The sequence below is a fragment of the Sitophilus oryzae genome, unplaced genomic scaffold (assembly GCF_002938485.1).
Source record: "Sitophilus oryzae breed Bouriz unplaced genomic scaffold, Soryzae_2.0 scaffold_1621_pilon_pilon, whole genome shotgun sequence".
NCBI lineage: Eukaryota > Metazoa > Arthropoda > Insecta > Coleoptera > Curculionidae > Sitophilus > Sitophilus oryzae.
In genome coordinates, this window is record NW_022146305.1 from 298,261 (window position 1) to 318,402 (window position 20,142).

The 20,142-nt window shown below is 31.7% G+C and overlaps 3 protein-coding genes across 3 annotated transcripts in view; all 3 read left to right on the forward strand.

Annotated features, from left to right (window-relative positions):
• LOC115880277 (nephrin-like) overlaps window positions 1-10,957 on the forward strand; it is a 275,606-nt gene extending 264,649 nt beyond the window's left edge. Inside the window, exon 13 of the mRNA XM_030897460.1 lies at window positions 10,494-10,957. Within this exon, the coding sequence (XP_030753320.1) occupies window positions 10,494-10,687 (194 nt within the window). The 3' untranslated portion in view covers window positions 10,688-10,957. The remainder of the gene's footprint in view (window positions 1-10,493) is intronic.
• A 1,002-nt stretch (window positions 10,958-11,959) lies between these two features.
• Window positions 11,960-12,777, forward strand: LOC115880287 (NADH dehydrogenase [ubiquinone] 1 alpha subcomplex subunit 8). The gene is made up of 3 exons (XM_030897469.1): window positions 11,960-12,191; window positions 12,250-12,425; window positions 12,480-12,777. Exons 1-3 carry the CDS (start codon window positions 12,063-12,065, stop codon window positions 12,700-12,702), a joined length of 528 nt encoding a protein of 175 aa, XP_030753329.1. The 5' UTR covers window positions 11,960-12,062; the 3' UTR covers window positions 12,703-12,777.
• A 1,862-nt stretch (window positions 12,778-14,639) lies between these two features.
• LOC115880408 (neuropeptide SIFamide) lies at window positions 14,640-17,257 on the forward strand. Its single transcript, XM_030897598.1, has 3 exons — window positions 14,640-14,720; window positions 15,872-16,024; window positions 17,085-17,257. The coding sequence occupies exons 2-3, from the start codon at window positions 15,880-15,882 to the stop codon at window positions 17,171-17,173; spliced, it is 234 nt and encodes a 77-aa protein (XP_030753458.1). The 5' UTR covers window positions 14,640-14,720; window positions 15,872-15,879; the 3' UTR covers window positions 17,174-17,257.
• The last annotated feature ends 2,885 nt before the right edge of the window (window positions 17,258-20,142 follow it).

Genomic DNA, 20,142 nt, shown 5'->3' on the forward strand with positions numbered 1-20,142 from the left:
ACTATGAAAAAGCTGTGTGATTTTCATAGAAAATAAGGGCACCTGTAATTCATTTGAGAATGTTATAAATCGCTAAAAGAGGTTTCAAATCTCCTGGATTTCTATTAATATTAAATAAATTTTATTAAAAATTGAACTAAAATTGTTAATATCATTAAAAACAATTCAAATTCAAAAATTGTATCAGTCACTTGAAATCTTGTCAAAATTTGGACACACGCTAAATGGTCTTGATTTTCCTATGTCTCGAAGTCTGTGGACCTTTCTGTATAATCTCACAGTAATTTAATAGATTGCTCGTCATATTATATCAGCACTTAGGAGATTAGGAAAAAAAAAGATATTTATAGTATAAAAAATTAATTTATTTAACAAAATTTAATTAAAGATAAAATAGTGATAAAATAGTTACATTTCTATTGGTTCTATCGGACTTTTTTCGACTATATAAATCTTTATTTTTTGTAAACTTTAATGCATAAAATATTTTCAGTCTAATAAATAATTTAATGATGTAAATAAGAGGAAATTTCTCACATGGGTGGTCAAATTCTATAGTTTTCATTATATCAAACAGCCTCTGAATGTTTTCTTCAGTGCAAAACTCATCAAAATTTAATATAAATAATTTTTCCAGCCTGCAAATAAAATGAACAAATTTTTCCACTTTCATGATCAAAGGCTTTTAAATGGGTAAATAATTTCGAGTTATCCAGAGATTCGGATTCTTTTGCAAATTTTAGACAAATATCACATTGATGTATTTGAAGACCCTTTTTAATGATGTAGTCAAACATAATTAAAGGCATTTTGAATTGAAAACATTTCTCAGAGGCTGTTTGATATAATGAAAACTATAAAATTTGACCACCCATGTGAGAAATTTCCTCTTATTTACATCATTAAATGATTTATTAAATTAAAAATATTTGATGTATTAAAGTTTACAAATAAAGATTTATATAGTCGAAAAAAGTCCGATAGAACCAATAGAAAGGTAACTATTTTGTCACATTTTTAATTAAATTTTGTTAAATAAATTAATTTTTTATACTATAAATATCTTTTTTTTCCTTATAAATAAACACATTTGCATCATATTTTAAATAAGATATACAAATTACCAAAACTTAGAAATAACAGTTCAAAAGTTCAACAAAAATCCTACACGCGTTTTTAAAAAGAAACATATAACCACGCACTATGTCATTCCAGCAAGCGAATACGACAGAGCATAGGTTTCCGGACTAAACGACTGGTGTATTTACACCACTCAATAGGCGTGTCGGGTTTGCCGAGCGGTTTCCGAAGCAGTCGCTTTCTTTCGCATCTGTTATAGGTAATTTGTGCCGATACGTGATGTTATCTCTCTTCCGCGCTCTCGAAATCAAATGCTCATAATGCTTCCTCTCCTATTAACTGCATAAAATGATTGTCTTTCAAAAAGATCTTTTCATTTTAAAAGGCATATGTGGAGTTCTACCTCGAAAAGCAGCTACAATTAATAATTTCTCTCAAGTTGTCGAAATTATGTTAATGCACACTGCATTCACCAACTAATAGAATCATATCAATTCTCTCTGATGTAGGATAAGTTTGCATTTTCGGCAAATTTCTGAGAATTTTTTTGTTTTGTTGTTGACAGCTATGTTGAAGTAACGTCAGACATATCACAACCACCTAGATTTTATGAAATAATAAATATCTACACAGATCAAATCATGTAAATGAAAATATCCAGGTAAATCTTTGTTTGAGGGGTAGGCAACCTTAATAATATTTTGAAGAGACATGAATTCTCAGTGGCGGATACAGGGGGAGGGCCCATGGGGCCCCCCCCCCTAAAATCTGTGAATTGTGTAAAATATTAGGCTTTTGCGTTAAAAATAGCGCCCTAAAGAGCATATTCTACATTGCTTTTCATTTTGGGCCCCCCTAAAATAAATTCCTGTATCCGCCCCTGTGAATTCTCCTTTGAATATCGCAATAATATACTGGGCTTTTCATTTAAAATAAACATGCTTTTAAAGATGACCAATGTTCAATATTAATTTTGTCTCACCCTGCATAACTTTTTGGTTTGACTATGCCGGATAAATTCCAATTTAGGTAGCTTTTATTGTAATTTAAAAATTGTTCTTAATTTCTAGAAAATGTTGAATATGTCAAAATTTTAGTCATATACCTTTCTTATAAAACTCACCTATATTTTTCTCCCAGAATCCGAAAATCAATTAATATATAGGGTGTTCCATTACAAAAAACTCAACTTTGATATGTAACTTTATTGGGGACACCCTGTAGAACTCTCTATATTTTTAAAAAGTGCTTTGAATTAACCTATATATGTTCACAAATTTTCATTTCAATACAAACTGTCGTTCTCCTTGGAGCCTCTGCGGTGTATGAGAGGCGCCACCCTGTATATAATATATTTTTTACATCATATGAAGAAAGACATGAACAATTATTGCAGTCAAGGCACGTAACAGTGTTAAGTATCCTTTATTTCCCTTGATCTAAGCAGAATTTCAACTATTTAACCGAGTGAAAAATTTACAAGTTTACCTCGGGCGTACTTAAGCTTGAGTGTGCTGGCAAAGAGACCGGACTTGTTTAAGCTTTCAACGCCTAAATTATTAAGATCCAGTTTCGGTCTTGGATAGAGGAAAAAGCGACTATTTAGCAAGAAGTAGTTTCGTTCAAAAGGAGAATTAAAAAATAGGAAGAATAAAAGTTGATAATGGGATTTTTCTCAAGTCGCAGGAATTATTAAACGGGCTCTGAAGTTGTAATTATAAACCATTTTATTATTTACTAATAAGACTAAGTCATTAAAAGAATAATTAAATATGTACCCAGTATATTAGTTAATTTGTTCCACATTTAATAAGCTTTAATTTTCATAGCACATTTTTCTTGTTGTTGTTTTCGTCATATTTTTTGATAATTCTCAAGTTGTATTGGAGTTTATCTTCTTTTTCACCTGTATTACTATTTATTTTTTTTCTTTTTCACCTACACACTTTCTTCCAGACAATCCCTATCGGTTCTGTTATCTCCAAAACGAAAATGGTGGGAAAAGAATCGAATTAATACCAAACAAAAATGAAATAAATCGTTTCTTTGATGAAGTCGAACCTCCCCCGAGACGAACTGCGCCATTTAGCTTTTCTTCGGACGTATTGAATCGGGGGTGAAAAGTTCCAAAAGTTTTATTGCCCAACGGAGTTATTTTTCAAGAACTACACATAGTCCTGCCGTATTTTTTCGGCTTACTAGTTGAAGTTATTAATGGCTATAAAGAACAATCTTTCTTTTGGAGTTTTCCTTATAGCCAGGTTTTTGATTTTAGGATTTCGTTGCTCATGAAGGTAGTGAACTTCAGTCAAATATTGTAAACAGACGAGCACAGAGTATTATATACCAGATAGTATATATCGAGCACAGAGTATATATACCATTTCCACAGAGTATATATACTCTGCGCTGTGCTCGACATTTTGTGGAAACGACCAAGCTCACCTGATGATGAAGTAGGGCCCCGAAACCGGTAGTGAGAGCAGGTTGATCCACATCATGTCGAACACAGCGTGGAATTAATTCTCTATTAGCAGTTCAAGGCAAGTAACTCTTATATAATTTTAATATTCTTTTAATGACTTAGTTACAACTTCAGAGCCCGTTTAATAATTCCTGCAACTTGAGAAAAATCCCATTATCAACTTTTATTCTTCCTATTTTTTAATTCTCCTTTTGAACGAAACTACTTCTTGCTAAATAGTCGCTTTTTCTGCTATCCGAGACCGAAACTGGATCTTAATAATTTAGACGCTGAAAGCTTAAACAAGTCCGGTCTCTTTGCCAGCACACTCAAGCTTAAGTACGCCCGAGGTAAACTTGTAAATTTTTCACTCGGTTCAATAGCTGAAACTGTGCTTAGATCAAGGGAAAGAAAGGATACTTAACACTGTTACGTGCCTTGAGTTACTTGGCCTGACTGCAATAATTGTTTATATCTTTCTTCATATATGATGTAAACAAATATGTTCAGGGGTGCGCCTCTCATACGCTGCGGAGGCTCCAAGGAGAACGCCAGTTTGTATTGCAATCAAATTTTGTGAACATATGTAGGTTAATTCAGAGCACATTTTAAAAATATAGAGAGCTCTACAGGGTTTTTAATAAGGGTTAATAATGGTGAAATGGTTTGGACATGTTCTGCGTATGCCAGAGAACAGGTGGCCAAAAAAAGTTTTTCTATGGACTCCCCAGGGCAGAAGAAAGAGAGGTAGACCCATGGTAAAAGAATACAAGGTATGATCGATTACGGAAGCAATTTCGTTTAGTTTATATATCACCTGTGACGTCACTAGGAAAATAAGGAATAAATATAAAATAAAAAGAAAGTTGACAGGAGATCTGCATTTTTTGGGGTTATGGTTAAGAATTGTTTATTTTTAAGACTTTTTAGTTCGTTTATTTTAATAATTACTAAAACCAGCAGTTCAAAAATATATTTAAAAATAATTATCTATTAACATGGATTTGGACGATAATAATAAGTAAGAATACTAACCAAATCCCGTTATATACCGTGCTGGCAACTGTTACTTTTGGGTCAGCATTTACATGTGTGGAAGTAAATCGCATAGGGATCTTATTAAGTCGGAGTGAGAGAAATGCGACCGACCGACGCGATGCGCGACGGTGTGCTGTTGCTGCGTTGCCGATACGCCTTTAGACCACTTTAGATATTGAAACTTTTTTTATTTTCAAGATCGGATATTTTACGATATGTTTATAAGAAAAATTCGATAAGGTTGTTTTTTCCATTCAAAAATTGTAAACAATCCATCCATTTACTTTTAGAGCATAGCAATTTTCAGCAATCGTGTAATTTTTTTATTGATAAAGACTTTCACATACTTTCTACAAAGAAAATACAGCAGAAATATTAACGTTAAGTTCTTGAAACGTAAGTTCTTGAAAAAACTACAATCTATTAGTTCTAATATATTTCGGGATATCGATTTTTGAATTCAGGGTTTTAATAACGCGACCACTATCGAATACCCACTCAATTCCATTTATTTTTATCAAAAATGCAAGTGTTTCTAGCTTGCACTTAAAAAAATTCAAGCTATAGGGAAAATTACAACGACTCGTTAATAAATAAACAAATTAAGTATCACGAGACGTAATTGAATCGTGAAGCTGAACGCATGACGTACACCTTTGCCTAGAACTTTAAGTACTGACAGAGGCTGACAGAGGTATTGATTGGGTCGACCGGTCAACTGCGACAAATCTGCTATATCCCCTTCCACGTCTCTTAGCGATGTGCACAGTTTCTCGGTTTATTTCATACGTTTGGCAACGTGTTTACTGTCCTCTCTTTGTTCAGTTCTCTTCTTACATACGGAAATCTCGACCCAAGATTAACCTTTGCCAGCCCTTAGTACTATGCTAAGGCACTCGAAATACTTTTCTAAGACACAAAAAATGATGGAGAACTATAACCTCTGTAAAACCGTCGCAAAAACTGGATTTCCTCTTTCCCATACAATCTGCAATCTACAAATAAGCTGTCCTTATCCGGCTCCTGCTTTTATTACTCTGATTCAATATCCTTTTAGTTTGAAACCTAAACAGTGTCCCAAGTTCCGTGTGTTTGAAAAGGGGCAGCCTAGGAGAAGAGGTATACACAGAAACAACGCGAAAGGGGGGTCAACAGCAAACCGGGTAAAGGGGAGGGGATATATTTCATTGGGGAGCTTGCGAATAAGCCCGAAGACCACAATAAGGTGTGATTTATACGGCCCAGGTGAGTTATAACCCGAAACTTTCGATATTAATTGAATTCTATTGTTGCTTTATTAAGGGTTGCGAGCTTGGGTCGGTTTATTATTTCGATTTTGCATTGTTTAATACTGGTGGTGTGTCAAAAAACGTCGCTATTTGTACCGGGTGCGTCTCAAAAGTGGCTCACCCCCTATAACTTTTTTATTTTTTCAGATAAAAAAATGAGATTTGGTATGTTAGTATGTGACATAAATTAGGATTGGTTGACGTGTTCAATTGTTTTCGGTCACTTCCTGTTTTACCGGAACTGATTACAACTTTTGATTTTTAAGCGGTACCCTTGGTATTTTTTTACTTTATTCGATAAAAAATGACACTCTAAATAGAATGACATATTATACAGGGTGGTCCGAATTGTATTCCGGAAACTTCGGCAGCATATTCTGCAGGTAAAAATAAGTAAGAAAGTTTGTATAAATGTATGTCCTAAAATGCTTAGTTTCGGAGATACAGGGTGTAGAAGTTTCATTTTTATTTCGATTTTTTCCAAATAATTTCTGAAGTAACGTCAATATTTGGATGAAAATTGGTGGATGGGTGTTTTTTGACATGAGAAATTTGATTTTGACGTCAATATGGTTCCCATTTGTAGGTGGCGCCACCTAGATGTGTTTTAACTGTTTTGAAGAGTAATAACTTTTCGCCGGTACCTGTATAAAACTACTGAGTAAATAAATATACCTTTAATTTGATTTAAATTACAATAGTTAATTTAACTACATGTTAGGCTATACAGGGTAAATTCGAATTTAGGTAGCTTTTATTGTAATTTAAAAATTATTCTTTATTTCTAGAAAATGTTAAATATGTCAAAATTTTAGTCGTATACTTTTCTTATAAAACTCACCTTTATTTTTCTCCCAGAATCCGAAAATCAATTAATATATAGGGTGTTCCATTACAAAAAACGCAACTTCGATATGTAGCTTTTTCGGGGACACCCTGTAGAACTATATATATAGTGGCTGGCAAAGGTTAGTCTTGGGTCGAGATTTCCGTATGTAAGAAGAGTACAATGCGTTTATAATGTACTGAACAAAGAGAGGACAGTAAACATGTTGCCAAACGTATGAAATAAACCGAGAAACTGTACACATCGCTAAGAGACGTGGAAGGGGATATAGCAGATTTGTCGCAGTTAACCGGTCGACCCAATCAATACCTCTGCTCGATTTAATTACGTCTCGTGATACTTAATGATACGTTAATAAATATATTAACGAGTCGTAATTTTCCCTATAGCTTGAATTTTTTTAAGTGCAAGCTAGAAACACTTGCATTTCTGGTAAAAATAAGTGGAATTGAGTGGGTGTTCGATAGTGGTAGCGCTATTAGAACTCAAACCATTAGAATTTAAAAATCGATATCTCAAAATCTATTAGAAATAATAGATTGTAGTTTTTTCAAGAAGTATTTTAGTATCATTTCCACTTGTTAATTAATAATTCTAAGGTAACATAATTTTGAAGAGATTGAATTCATTTAACGGATATTTTGACGGACTGTACGTCACCCCCTGGTTATCTTACCAAAAATAAAATATTCTACGCTGTAGTTATTACGTATATTAAACAAAAAAATACCCATATAAAATAAATGTTCAAAACTACCAATTTTTTAGCCGTTTCACTCTATTTTATATCATCCCGACGGAACATTATGCGACTAAAAGTAGTAAAAATAATAAATTTATTTCCTTCGGTGTGTTTTATCTGTTGTTATGTTTTATAACCTGGGCTTTTACTTGGGAAAATGGAGCGTTGTTTTATTTCCTAAACGGACACTAGGAAATAAAACAACAGATAGGATCTATAAAATAAACTAATCGAAGCAATCTATTATATACGTCGCCTCAGAGTATAAATGACTACACAGCTGCTTGTACAGGGTGAGTCAACGATAGAATAAGTCAATTATCTCATTTGTTTCGAGGTTTACAAAAAAATATTAAATATAAAAGTTATAGGGACGGTTAAGATACACATTTCAAAATTATTATTGAGTTTACAAGGTGCTTCAAAAAATGTGGCGAATATAACATATGTTTTTTTTTAAATAGAACACCCTATTTTATATTTTATTTTTAGATTCTGCGTAAAATTCCATAACTTTTTTATATATAATCTTATATAGAGTGGCGCACCTCATTCAGGGTGTTCAAAATATATTTATGAATTTTAACTACTTAAAATTAAGAAATTTCAAATTTTTTAAATGGTACTCCCTATATATTATCACTTTTTCCGATATATTTTACAAAACTCTTCAACTTTTATTAAGTATTTCATATATCTATTTTTAATAGTTTGCGATTTATTCCAATTTTTTTCTAATTTTACCCGTATTTTTAATACAATTACCCTATAACATCATAGTTACCATGACAAAAAGTAATAATTGTCAAAATTTCTTGTCTGTTAAGCAAGTTAAGAACAAAATTTGAATTTTAGTTTAATTTGTTGTAATAAGTATAAATGGCAGAGATAATAGTTACAGATTTTGCTGAAATTAATTAGTCAATGTGACTGATATACACGAACAAGCCAAAAAAATATATTTTTTGGTTCAGTACTATATATTATATAGTACTTTGATTAGTAGTATAAGAATAGATGTAGATTATCTAGAAAACTACTTCAGTGTATAATGGGACGGTTTCGTGGCAGTAATAATATTGGCTTTACCAAATGAATTATAAACCAGAATTACTACGAGAAAAAAAACTTTACTGTATGTCGAAGAAAATTCCTATATCAGTAGTCTTCAACAATTAGGTAATCTGGTATTACCCTAATCTGGGGATATTCGTCCTGAAGGAAAATCCAAGTGTCATCTTTCATAATATAGAAATACACCAAGAAATTCACAACTGCGATTTTAGTTTATTTGAGTAAAGTTAATTAACTTTAACTAATACCAGCAAATGTAACTAATTATTAAGCTACTTGTTAAAGATAAATAATAAATAGTTTGTTTTGTCATGGCAACTATGATTTTATAGGGCAATTGTATTAAAAATATGGGTACAAATAGAAAAAATTCGAATAAATCGCAAACTATTAAAAATAGGTATATGACATAATTAATAAAAGTTGAAGAGTTTTGTAAAATCTGTCAGAAAAAATGATAATATATAGGGTGTCCCATTTAAAAAATTTGAGATTTTTAGTAGAAATAGTTGAAATTCATAAATATATTTTGAACACCCTGTAGCATATAACTAAAATATCTTTATATATATCTTTTTCTTCATCTTTATAAATTTCTCCTACCAAAATTTAGTTGTCCAACTTCAGAAACAATGGCATCACTGACAATTTTTTACCACATTGAAATCTAACATTTTGTTGAAACAAATTGAAATATTATAAAAACTATTAATTTTAGGTATATAATATTATACCGAAAAAAGTTACAGAATTTTACGCAGAATCTAAAAATAAAATAAAAAATAGGATGTTGCCTTTAAAAAAAATATATGTTATATTCGCCACACTTTTTTGAAGCACCCTGTATACTCTATAATAATTTTAAAATATGTATCTTAACCGTCCCTATAACTTTTATATGTAATCTATTTTTTTGTAAACATCGAAACAAATGAGATAATGGACTTTATTCTATCGTTGACTCACCCTGTACAATTATATCGACAATCTAATAAATTGATGAAATTAAAATTTTGTTTTATATTAAATCAATACTCTTGGTATCTTTCACTTTCCCTAATCAAACCTGGGAACTTTATACACAGCAACAAGCGTTTTATTTCCGTAGGAATAAAAAGAGACCCTACGCAAGGGTCGAAATGAAAGATAAACAAATGTTTGAGCCCGAGACGAAAATTCCGAAATTGTTATGGTTCGGCTCGTACCGATATAATTAGTTTTCTAAAATGTGCTGTTTAGATTAAACTGCGAAACAAGGCACAAAAGCCGGAGAGACGAAATAACACTGAACATTTAATTCGGAAAAAAGAACGATCAAGAATATAATTGGATTTTTCGCTAATATGTTTTACGTAATTTCGGTTTTAATTTGTAAAAGGGAATATTTCTGGAGCTTACCCGACCAGGTGTCGCAATGCAAATTCACCTCAAATATTCACTTAGTTTATCATTGGCAAGCAATATATTGCCACGTGTCCGTAAGCACTGATATCCGAATTATTTGTTTAAAATAAATGGTACGCCACTGCTTATTTTAAGAAAACATATTTTTTCCTTGAATGTCCATTCCTTTTTAACAAGTTTGAGTTCTTGAGTTTTTCTTGTACATCGAACGGTTTTTGAGAAAAAAATAAATCAACTAGAAATTGATGTATTCACTTCTTTTGGATAATTTGTGTTATTTTTCAATAACTGTTATTTTGAAATAACACTTCGAATAACTGTTATTTTTCAATAACAGTTCCAGTACCTGTTATTTTAAAATAAAAGTTTCTATAACTGTTATTTTTTAATTTCAATAACTGTTATTTTAAAATACACTTCCAATAACTGTTATTTTTCAATAACAGTCCCAACTACTGTTATTTTTCAATAACAGTCCCAACTACTGTTATTTAAAAATAACAGTTTTTTGTCTACCATCACTACCTGACTAGGATTCCGATTATTATTACGTAGGTTTCGGTGTTTCAGAGAGCCTGATCGACTCCTCCTGCCTACCCCCCTACACGATCACCGCGCGGCCGCACAGCAAGCGCAACAGCGCCACGCAGATGCCGGTGAAGCCGTACCACGTGACGTGGGCGCCGATGCTGCAGTCGCGCAACACCGCCACGCAGACGCCTCCCCACCACAAGGAGAGCTCTGTGTAGTGGTGGGGCGCCGCGCGTCACCGAGCGCCCGCGCCCCCCATCTGTCAACTGAAACGTCATCCAAGTCAACGTCACCGTGAACCCCAATCAGAAGTAGTCTCGGCACCGGGACCAATACCACCTGTGATATTTGTGAATATCTCTTAATATTTTTAAGCCAAGTCGTAATAAAAAACTAATAGATGTACTTTACTTACATTAAGTATCTGAACAAAAATGAAAAAAGAGTATAGTATATAAGAGTCTAAACGATGAAAAATGTGAAAGAAAATGTTGAACTGTTATAATTTGATTGTCAATAAAATATCATTACATGTCTAAACTATAGTGTTTGGTGTTTAAATTATCCTAAAAAATATTTCTTTTTTGCTACGCTTTATTGCTACGCTCACCCACAGTGTATAGATTACGCACACAATCCTACACTAGTCTAGAATTGACCTCAGTGAAACTCAGTGCCTTTGTAGTTGCTTAATTCTCTGTAAAGATGGCCGCTGAATGGTGTGTTTGCTGCCTTATTTTTTCTTTTGCACAATAATGGATTGCCGTTGAAAAAAGTGCCTCACAAGAAGTGCAGCAAACGCCTGTCAACAATTGAAACTAAAATTTAGAACAGATTAATGTAAAAATCCTTTTTACCCTGTTCCCTTGTTGACATGTTCGTGCAAAACAAGTGCAAAATGAATTTATGACATATATTATGGTATTGGCACACTCTGTAATAACCAAAAACTTTGTTGAGAAGCCCCAAATTAAGAAAAAAATGTATCTAAACAAATTTAAACCATATTTGCAGAAAGTACAATAAATCTGTGTTGCTACAGAAAATCACTAAACCATTCAATGGGTCAAATTTTAGTAAAAGAAACCATCTTTTTACACTATGCTTGGTTTATAAATATAATATTAATGATTCCTTGAGTTGCGTCTAATTTAAAACTTAGGCGGCAAAAATAAAAGATTACAGCGCCAATAAAATTCTAGCGGAATTTCGCGGAACTAAAATGGAGATAGTGGCGCCATCTAACAATTAACGTGCAAACTATTTTATTTAATATTACAGAGATCTATAACCTTGTTATAGAAATCTGTAAATATATCATTACAGAAATCTGTAATAAAGGTAATTTACAGGTTTCTATTATTGTTTGATAGCAGCGACATCTAACGAACAATAGCATTATTAAAAAATTGAAAATGGATAAAGAAATCTACAAAATTATTATGCAGAGTCATCTAAAGTCAAATCTTTTAAGTTTTTTATAAACAGCTATCTACAATTGAAATATTGAAATTGAAAATGTCAGCTGTTGGATAAATGGCATAAATGTAATCATTAGCAAATTTTGATGAGATTTTTCTAAAATAAAGAAAAATGACCATCACCGACGACACGTGTTTGCCCACCGAAGAAGAGCTCACAGTTCAAGAGATCAATCTGACTGGTCCCGTCCTAAAATCGGCAGGGTTTCACTTGGGAAAGGCCTGCGAATCGGAGAATAATGTGAGGTTAATTATTACCTAATCAAAATAATATATTTTATTTTCCTAACTCTTTTAAGGAATTTATATTGTGCCGGTACGAGTTACAAGATCCCAGAAAGTGCATTAACGAGGGCAAAGCAGTCACGAACTGTGCCTTGAATTTCTTCAGGAAAGTCAAAGGAAGTTGTTTCGAAGAGTTTACTCAGTACGCAAACTGCGTAGACAAGTCTAGCACCGATCAGAAATTTACACCGTAAGTCTTTTAAGCTTTAAAACATGTATTTTACTCAGATATTTCCGTTTTTAGATGTAGAAAAACTCAGGGAATCTTCGACAAGTGTATGAAAGATAACTTGGGTATAGATAGACCTCCTTACGACTATTACAATCGTGTTCACGTGCACAAAACCCTCAGACCTAGGCCTGAGAAGGAGCCTTTACCTGTCTATCCCGATGCTGCTCCAGCACTGCCTCCGGATGCAGAAAAGCCACCAGCGAACTACGGATATCGTTGGTTGTTCTTCTGGTAGATGTTTCAACAGATTTTTTTTAGTACAGTGAAAAAGTGTAGAATATGATTAAAAATAAATTAATTACTAATAATATTCTGTCTTTTATTAATATGTTTTTAGCAGTATATGCACAGGTTGTCCCAATATTCCATGGATCACCTCTATATAAAAGTGCTACGTTTGTCCGCTAGAGGGCATTAAACTTTAAAAAATATTAAGTTTAGTAAAAAAAAGTAAGTAAAATTTTCTCACATTTAGGTCAGCATGAGAAAAAACATCAAGAAACCCCTCCTTATCGAACCTCTACATCTCACAATCAAAAATCAGCTTTAAGGCGGCTACAGACGTTCATGCATACTTGACAAATTTGCTTGTGCAAACGTACTTGTACAAGTTTGCATTGACTCCACACAATACAAGCGCACTTGAATAGTTTTAGTCTGGTTTTAGTAGGTAAACATAGACGAAGAAGACGCGCTAGCTCTTGCGATGTTCGTTATTCTGCTTAAACAGAAAGAAAAAAGGAAAACTCGTCGATTTTGATGCAAAAACTGCGTTCTAAAAAGGAATATTTTTTCGCATACTAATATTTTAAACGAATTGAAGTTTTACCCTGCTAAATATTTGTTCTTAAACTGTTTATTTTTTTACAATCAAATCGCGGTTTGCAGTTTTATCAATTTCTTGCAATTTTTTAATTAAACTTTTACATGCAGCCTCTCTTTTGTTTTTATTATGATAGTCCTTTGATTTTACTTGCCATAAACAAAGAGATTCTCTATAAATACTAATGAACTCCACCAATACCTCCCGCATACTTTTTTCATGTTCACTAGCCATTTTTATCTATCTTCTGGTAACAAACAAATAAGAACCAAGCAATAAACCTACTAGAATCAACTTCAGGCTTGCGGAAGTTTGATATACACGTTCATGCATACTTGCGCAAATCACTGGGGCATGAAGAAAATTCGTACAAGTCTATGCCACTTGAACAAGTCGAAATACTTGTACAAGTTTGTTCCTACACACGTTCCAAATTCTTATACAAGTACGCTTGCACAAGTACACTTGTCAAGTATGCATGAACGTCTGTAAACACCCTGCATAAATTTTTAAAAAATTTTAAAATATGTAAACCACAAAATAAAATATACGTATTTAAGAATTTTTCCGAAAAACTCACCGGTTTTTAAATAAAAAATATTCTAATATTTGAGGGGTGGTTTCACCCCCTTAGAATTCGAGTTTCGAAAAATCCCTTCTTATCGAACCTCTACACCCTAAACTCAATCCGTTTTCCAAAAATCAGCTTTTTACGTCAAGCGCTTTAAGCAGGATCGTGATTAATCAATGACCAGATTCTTCGAAACACCCTGTATACATTTTTAAAAAATCTTAAAATATGTAAAAAAACAAAATAAAATATACGTGTTTAAGCGTTTTTTCGGAAACTTGACCGTTTTTTAAATAAAAAATATTGTAATATTTGAGGGGTGGTTTCACCCCCTTGGAAGTGGAATTTCGAAAAATCCCTTCTTATCGAACCTCTACACCCTAGAATCAACCTGTATGCCAAAATTGAGTTTCTTCCGTTGAAAGGTTTGAGCAGGATAGGAATTAATCATTGAGTCACTTAAAGGATTTTATATATTGGTATAGATTTTCTGAATTTAATAAAATAGTTTATTTTCCTAAAAATGCCACTGATATTTATTACAGAAATGCATTACGCGCTAAACTAACAAAGAAGCGGCAAAAATTAAATTTCAACTTTAAAAACAAATCAATCGAGACACAAGGGCCGAGGGTATAAAAACTAAAGAGGACAACACACGACGTTATTATTACATTAGCGACCCATACTCAGGAAGCTAAATGGACGCTAAATTGATTTCTAAACTAATAGAAGACGAAATAGAATTTTGCCCTATAAAAGCCGAAGCTCAAATCATAGACGTTCTAGTAGTATCCTGTACTTTGTAGAGCAAACAACAAGAAGTCATAAGTATTTATTGAAATAGCACAGCTTTTAGGTAAGTAGCTTCAATATAATACAGGATGTAAATGAATAAATGCGGGAATAAATTCACGGTTGCTTTTTTAAAATAAGGATATAGTTTACGATAAATTATTTAATTGTTTTTAACTTCCTTACTAATTGTAAAATAAAAAAAAATCTAACGTATAACAACAACAACCAATTGAGAAAAGTTTTTGTCTTTACAGACTTTTTATTCATTATAAAATTTAAGATATAAGTGGCTCACCCCTATAACTACCTACTATATATTTTTTCAGATAAAGAAACGAGATTTGATATGTTAGTATATGACATAAATTAGGATTTATTGACGTATTCAATTGTTTTTGGTCACTTCCTGTTCCACCGGAAATGACTACAACTTATGATTTTTAAATGATACCCTCTGTATTTTTTTTACTTTATTGGATAGAAATTGACATTCTGAATAGAATGACATATCATATATCAACTTTTGAGATTCTCGCTTTATAAAAAATCGTATTTTAACATTCAATCTAGAGTGCCATGGGTATGTTAAAAACACAAATTCTTAATCAAGGAGCCTTGGAAAAATAGATTTGATCGTCTAATATTTTTAGTGTCTTGTCCTGGCCAGTTAGAAAATGCTTAATCGTATTTTTGATCATATCTCAATTTTTCAAATGGAACGAGGGTGGCTCATTAGCATATTTGGAAAAAACATCTTTTTACGAATAATTTGGTTCCACACACTTGGTATTTCGAGTCAAATTTTCGTTACGAACCGCAAGTTATAATTTCAAATAAACCATATGCGAAAATGTCAAAAGTTGACATATGATATGTCATTCTATTCAGAGTGTTATTTTCTATCGAATAAAGTAAAAAAACACAGAGGGTGCCATTTAAAAACCAAAAGTTATAGTCATTTCCGGTGAAACAGGGAGTGACCGAAAACAATTGAATACGTCAGTCAATCCTAATTTATGTCATATACTAACGTACCAAATCTCGTTTTTTTATCTGAAAAAATAAAAAAGTTATAGGGGTGAGCCACTTTTGAGAGGCACCCGGTATGTATTCTATGTTTTTGGTTCTTTCTATATAAACAATCAACTTTCTAGAAAGACACCCAACTAAAAAAAACGAAAAACCATAAATGTATTTAAACAATTTTTGCAGAAACTTCAATGGATCGATATTGTTTAAACAAAGTGACTACCATTTTACTGTTGGTTGCTATTTTCTGTATCATTTCGCCTTCCATGGCTACATACAGAAAACCACCTTTTAATGGGTCCATTTTTGGTAAAAGATCCGGTATAGGAAGCAATGGTAACTATAATAAAACTATAATAGTTATAATTTTCGAAATTTCTTTTAAAAAATACCCCCTTTTTACTAACTTCATCACAAACTGTTTAGGTCAGAACATTTAGTGTTTTTTTTCAACACTAAAACACTTTATTTTAAACTATGCACACAATTATATAGTTGTTCTCACGTTAGTTTTCCTAGTTTCAATATTTGACATCGTGTATGGTAACACTTTGGCTAAAACGAAAAATCCCTAAACATCAGATACAAATTTGCTCTGTGGTACACGCTGTATTAAGATCCATAATAAAAATATACTGATTTTAATGATTCATATTATTGAAGATCTACTTTAAAACATATTTAACTTTTCTTCTATCCCACATGCAGCTTTGACAGATTGTGTTCAAACATATTGGTTACATGAAAATAACAATATTTGGCTTTATCGGCAGATGATTAAAACTTATTAAAACATTTAATATAAAGTACCGTATGATCGAATAAAAACGGCGTCAGCGATGGCTATGAAATGAAGATCGCTGTCATTTTATATGTAAATTTATATGGGAAATGTCATCGATCGTCATTTCCAAGCCAACTGGACGCCGTTTTTATTCTATCATACGGTATTTTGATGTATTGTACCAAATATATAAACAAAAAACCAAATTGTAAAAACAATCCGGGGACATACTGTATAGTCATAAAATCGGCTACTTTGATTCGTTTGACTGAGGAATTGCTAAAGTTGTTTTGTAGGACAAAATTACCATGGTTTTTCAAACACTTTAATCAACAAATCTTAAAAAATTCAGCTCAATCTCAATAAATCTTAATAAGTTATAGTCTATCCTTTGGTCTATCCAACGAAACAGCAAATATTTCAACAGATGACATCCAAAAAATGACAGAAAAGATAATCAAGGACAGTCACTCTCATCTCAACTCACAAACGGCAAACATGTCAATTTGTTGACTGTTTAAGATTTATTGATATTGAACTGCTTTTATAGTATTTTTTAAACCACAGACAATTTTTTTTACTTGAAATTTTTCTATATCATAACTTTTTTAGAATACGACTCTGCTAGCAAGGCTCTATCCGCTATGTGTGAAATAGCGAACGAGGCATGCCAATCCTGGTTTCCATCACAAGAAAAATAATAATTCAAACAAAATACATCTACCTAACTTACCCAATGACTACAATAACTGAAAATTTTATATAACTATATGAAATAAAGAAGCATTCAAGTCTAACAAAGCGTTTTATTTTTCAAAACAAAATAAAACAAGATCCTTGTTGTTCAGAATTAATAATATATTATAGGCTATAAAGGAATATATTTTTTTCATTATCATATCCTAAGAATACAAAATTATCTATAAGAAAAAAATACATCTACTTGATAGATCACAGTCACTTATATGTGTAATTGTATATAAATATATATTTAACATCGGAACATTGCGTATTAATGTCGCTAATGGACATGAAACACTTATATTTACAGGGTGTCAAAAATATTATATTTGTTCATTTTTTCATTTTCCAGGTTTTATCACTATGTATGTGCCAAAAAAAAACAGATTATTTTACAAAAATTATCAAACTGCCTTCATTTTTTAGTAAAGAGATTGAAAAGATTATTATTTGAACTTTTGATAATGCAGTACATAAAAATAATAACCTCCATTATGAACCAAAACACTCAGAAGAAGAAGTTCAAAATTTTCCTGTATTTTATATAAACTATGAAATCTCATATACAGGGTGGTCCGAATTGTATTCCGGAAACTTCGGCAGCATATTCTGCAGATAAAAATAAGTAAAAAACTTCCTTGTCCTTAAATGCTTAGTTTCGGAGATACAGGGTGTAAAAGTTTCATTTTTATTTCGATTTTTTCCAAATAATTTCTGAAGTAACGTCAATATTTGGATGAAAATTGGTGTCTGGGAGTTTTTTGACATAATAAATTTGATTTTGATGTCAATAGGGCTCCTATTTGAAGGGGGCGCCACCTACATGTGTTTTAACTGGTTTGAAGAGTTATAACTTTTCATCCGCGCCTATTTGAGTAAAAAACTGAGTAAAAAAATGTGCATTTCCGTGATTTTTTACGTAAAAAATATCTCTTGGTAAAAATCGCTACGAGCAACAGTTCTCAAGATATTTAGAATGGAAATAGTCAATACATGCCATTATTGACAAAAAAATAAACACGTTGAGTAGATAGTTATTTGACTGAAATAATAAATTTGGGAAATTATTATTTTTTTAAATTAATAATAATTTTTTCTGCGAAAAAATGATGATAAAACAGTTTCTGTTGAACTTTTGACACAAAAACATTCCAAATTTATGATTTCAGTTTGATAACTATTTAGAACTATAGAAATCAACATGTTTAATTTATGTCAATGATGACAGGTATTGATAATTTTGATTTCAAATATCTCGAGAACCATTACTCGTAGCGATTTTTACCAAGAGACCTTTCTTACGTAAAAAATGTCGCAAATGTATATTTTTTACTCAGTAATTTTATACAGGTACGGACGAAAAGTTATTAGTCTTCAAACCAGTTAAAAAATATGTAGGTGGCGCCTTCTACAAGCAGGAGTCATATTGACATCAAAATCAAATTTATCATGTCAAAAAACTCCCAGACACCAATTTTCATCCAAATATTGACGTTACTTCAGAAATTATTTGGAAAAAATCGAAATAAAAATGAAACTTTTACACCCTGTATCTCCGAAACTAAGCATTTAAGGACAAGGAAGTGTTTTACTTATTTTTATCTATAGAATATGCTGCCGAAGTTTCCGGAATACAGTTCGGACCACCCTGTATAAGAAAAATATTAAATACCTCTAAATGAATGATATATCGAGAATATGTTTTGTTATTTTAATATATTTTAAATCTAAATTATGAATAAAAAATCACTTACATAATCTAGAATAGAATTATATAAAATAATTATGTTAAAAAAACTATACATATTTCACAGAAATAATCTTTATAATCTTAATCATAAGCATCTTACCAGTATAAAAGTCCATTTCATACTGTCTATTAAGTTTAAACGAATAGTCCGTCCATAGAGAGAATAATATGACATTAGTGACAGTTGTCTGGTATCTTAATTGAAGGGTAGATTATTTTTCTGTCATTTTTTGGATGTCGTCTGTCAAAATCATACATTCTCTCGCCGAATAAACTATATTTAAAAAGCAATGATAGAGTCTATACTGCCTTACTTTTTTAGGTACACAGGAAGAAAAAATCTTATTAAAAAAATTATTACAGATGCAAAATTCGCAAAAATTACTGGGACATGTAAAATGTAGAATGTTTAGGAGGGGAGTTAATCACCGCGACCTTACAGTTCTATTGTGTTCCCCTTTCTTGAGTTATAACGAGTTATAACTCATCATACAGTCTTTAGGACATACTGTATATGAATTTGAAAGAATTTTCAGAGAAATTAGTAGTTATAATTATTAGGGAGATTTAATATTTTATTAATTTTCCCAAATAAAAAATCTGATGAGTCTCCTTAATCAGACATAAAACTATTACAAAAAATTGCACATATTATAGCCTGTCCAATGGGAAGATCCCTGATAGTGACAAATGACAGTATGTCTGTCATTTTAATTCACAGGCAAATCGTATTTTCTGTCATTTTTTGAATATCGTCTGTCTAAACCTCCCCTTTGTCGTTGGACAGACTATAGTTACAATTTTCTTGATAAAAATTTCTAAAAAAAAAGCATATCTTTGGAAAATGTTCAACAAATAATGTTTAAAAAGTCATAAAGCATGGATATTTTAATAAACAACATATAGAGGTCGGTACAACAGAAATTATCATCGATTATTATTTCAAAAGCCACTCTGACATCGTTTTTTTTTCATACAGTGTAATTAGCATAATAAAAAGAGTGTGTTACCTTTCATAACCCTTATTTTTTGCTATAGGTAAGCGTTTCGTTAAACTCTAATAAAGTACCTTAGTCCCAAGATATGGTATAATCGAAAAAAAAAACGGCAACAGCACAGCAAGTTAGTTTAGAAATTACGATTTTTATTTCCAATGCAACTCTGACGCCGTTTTTTTTC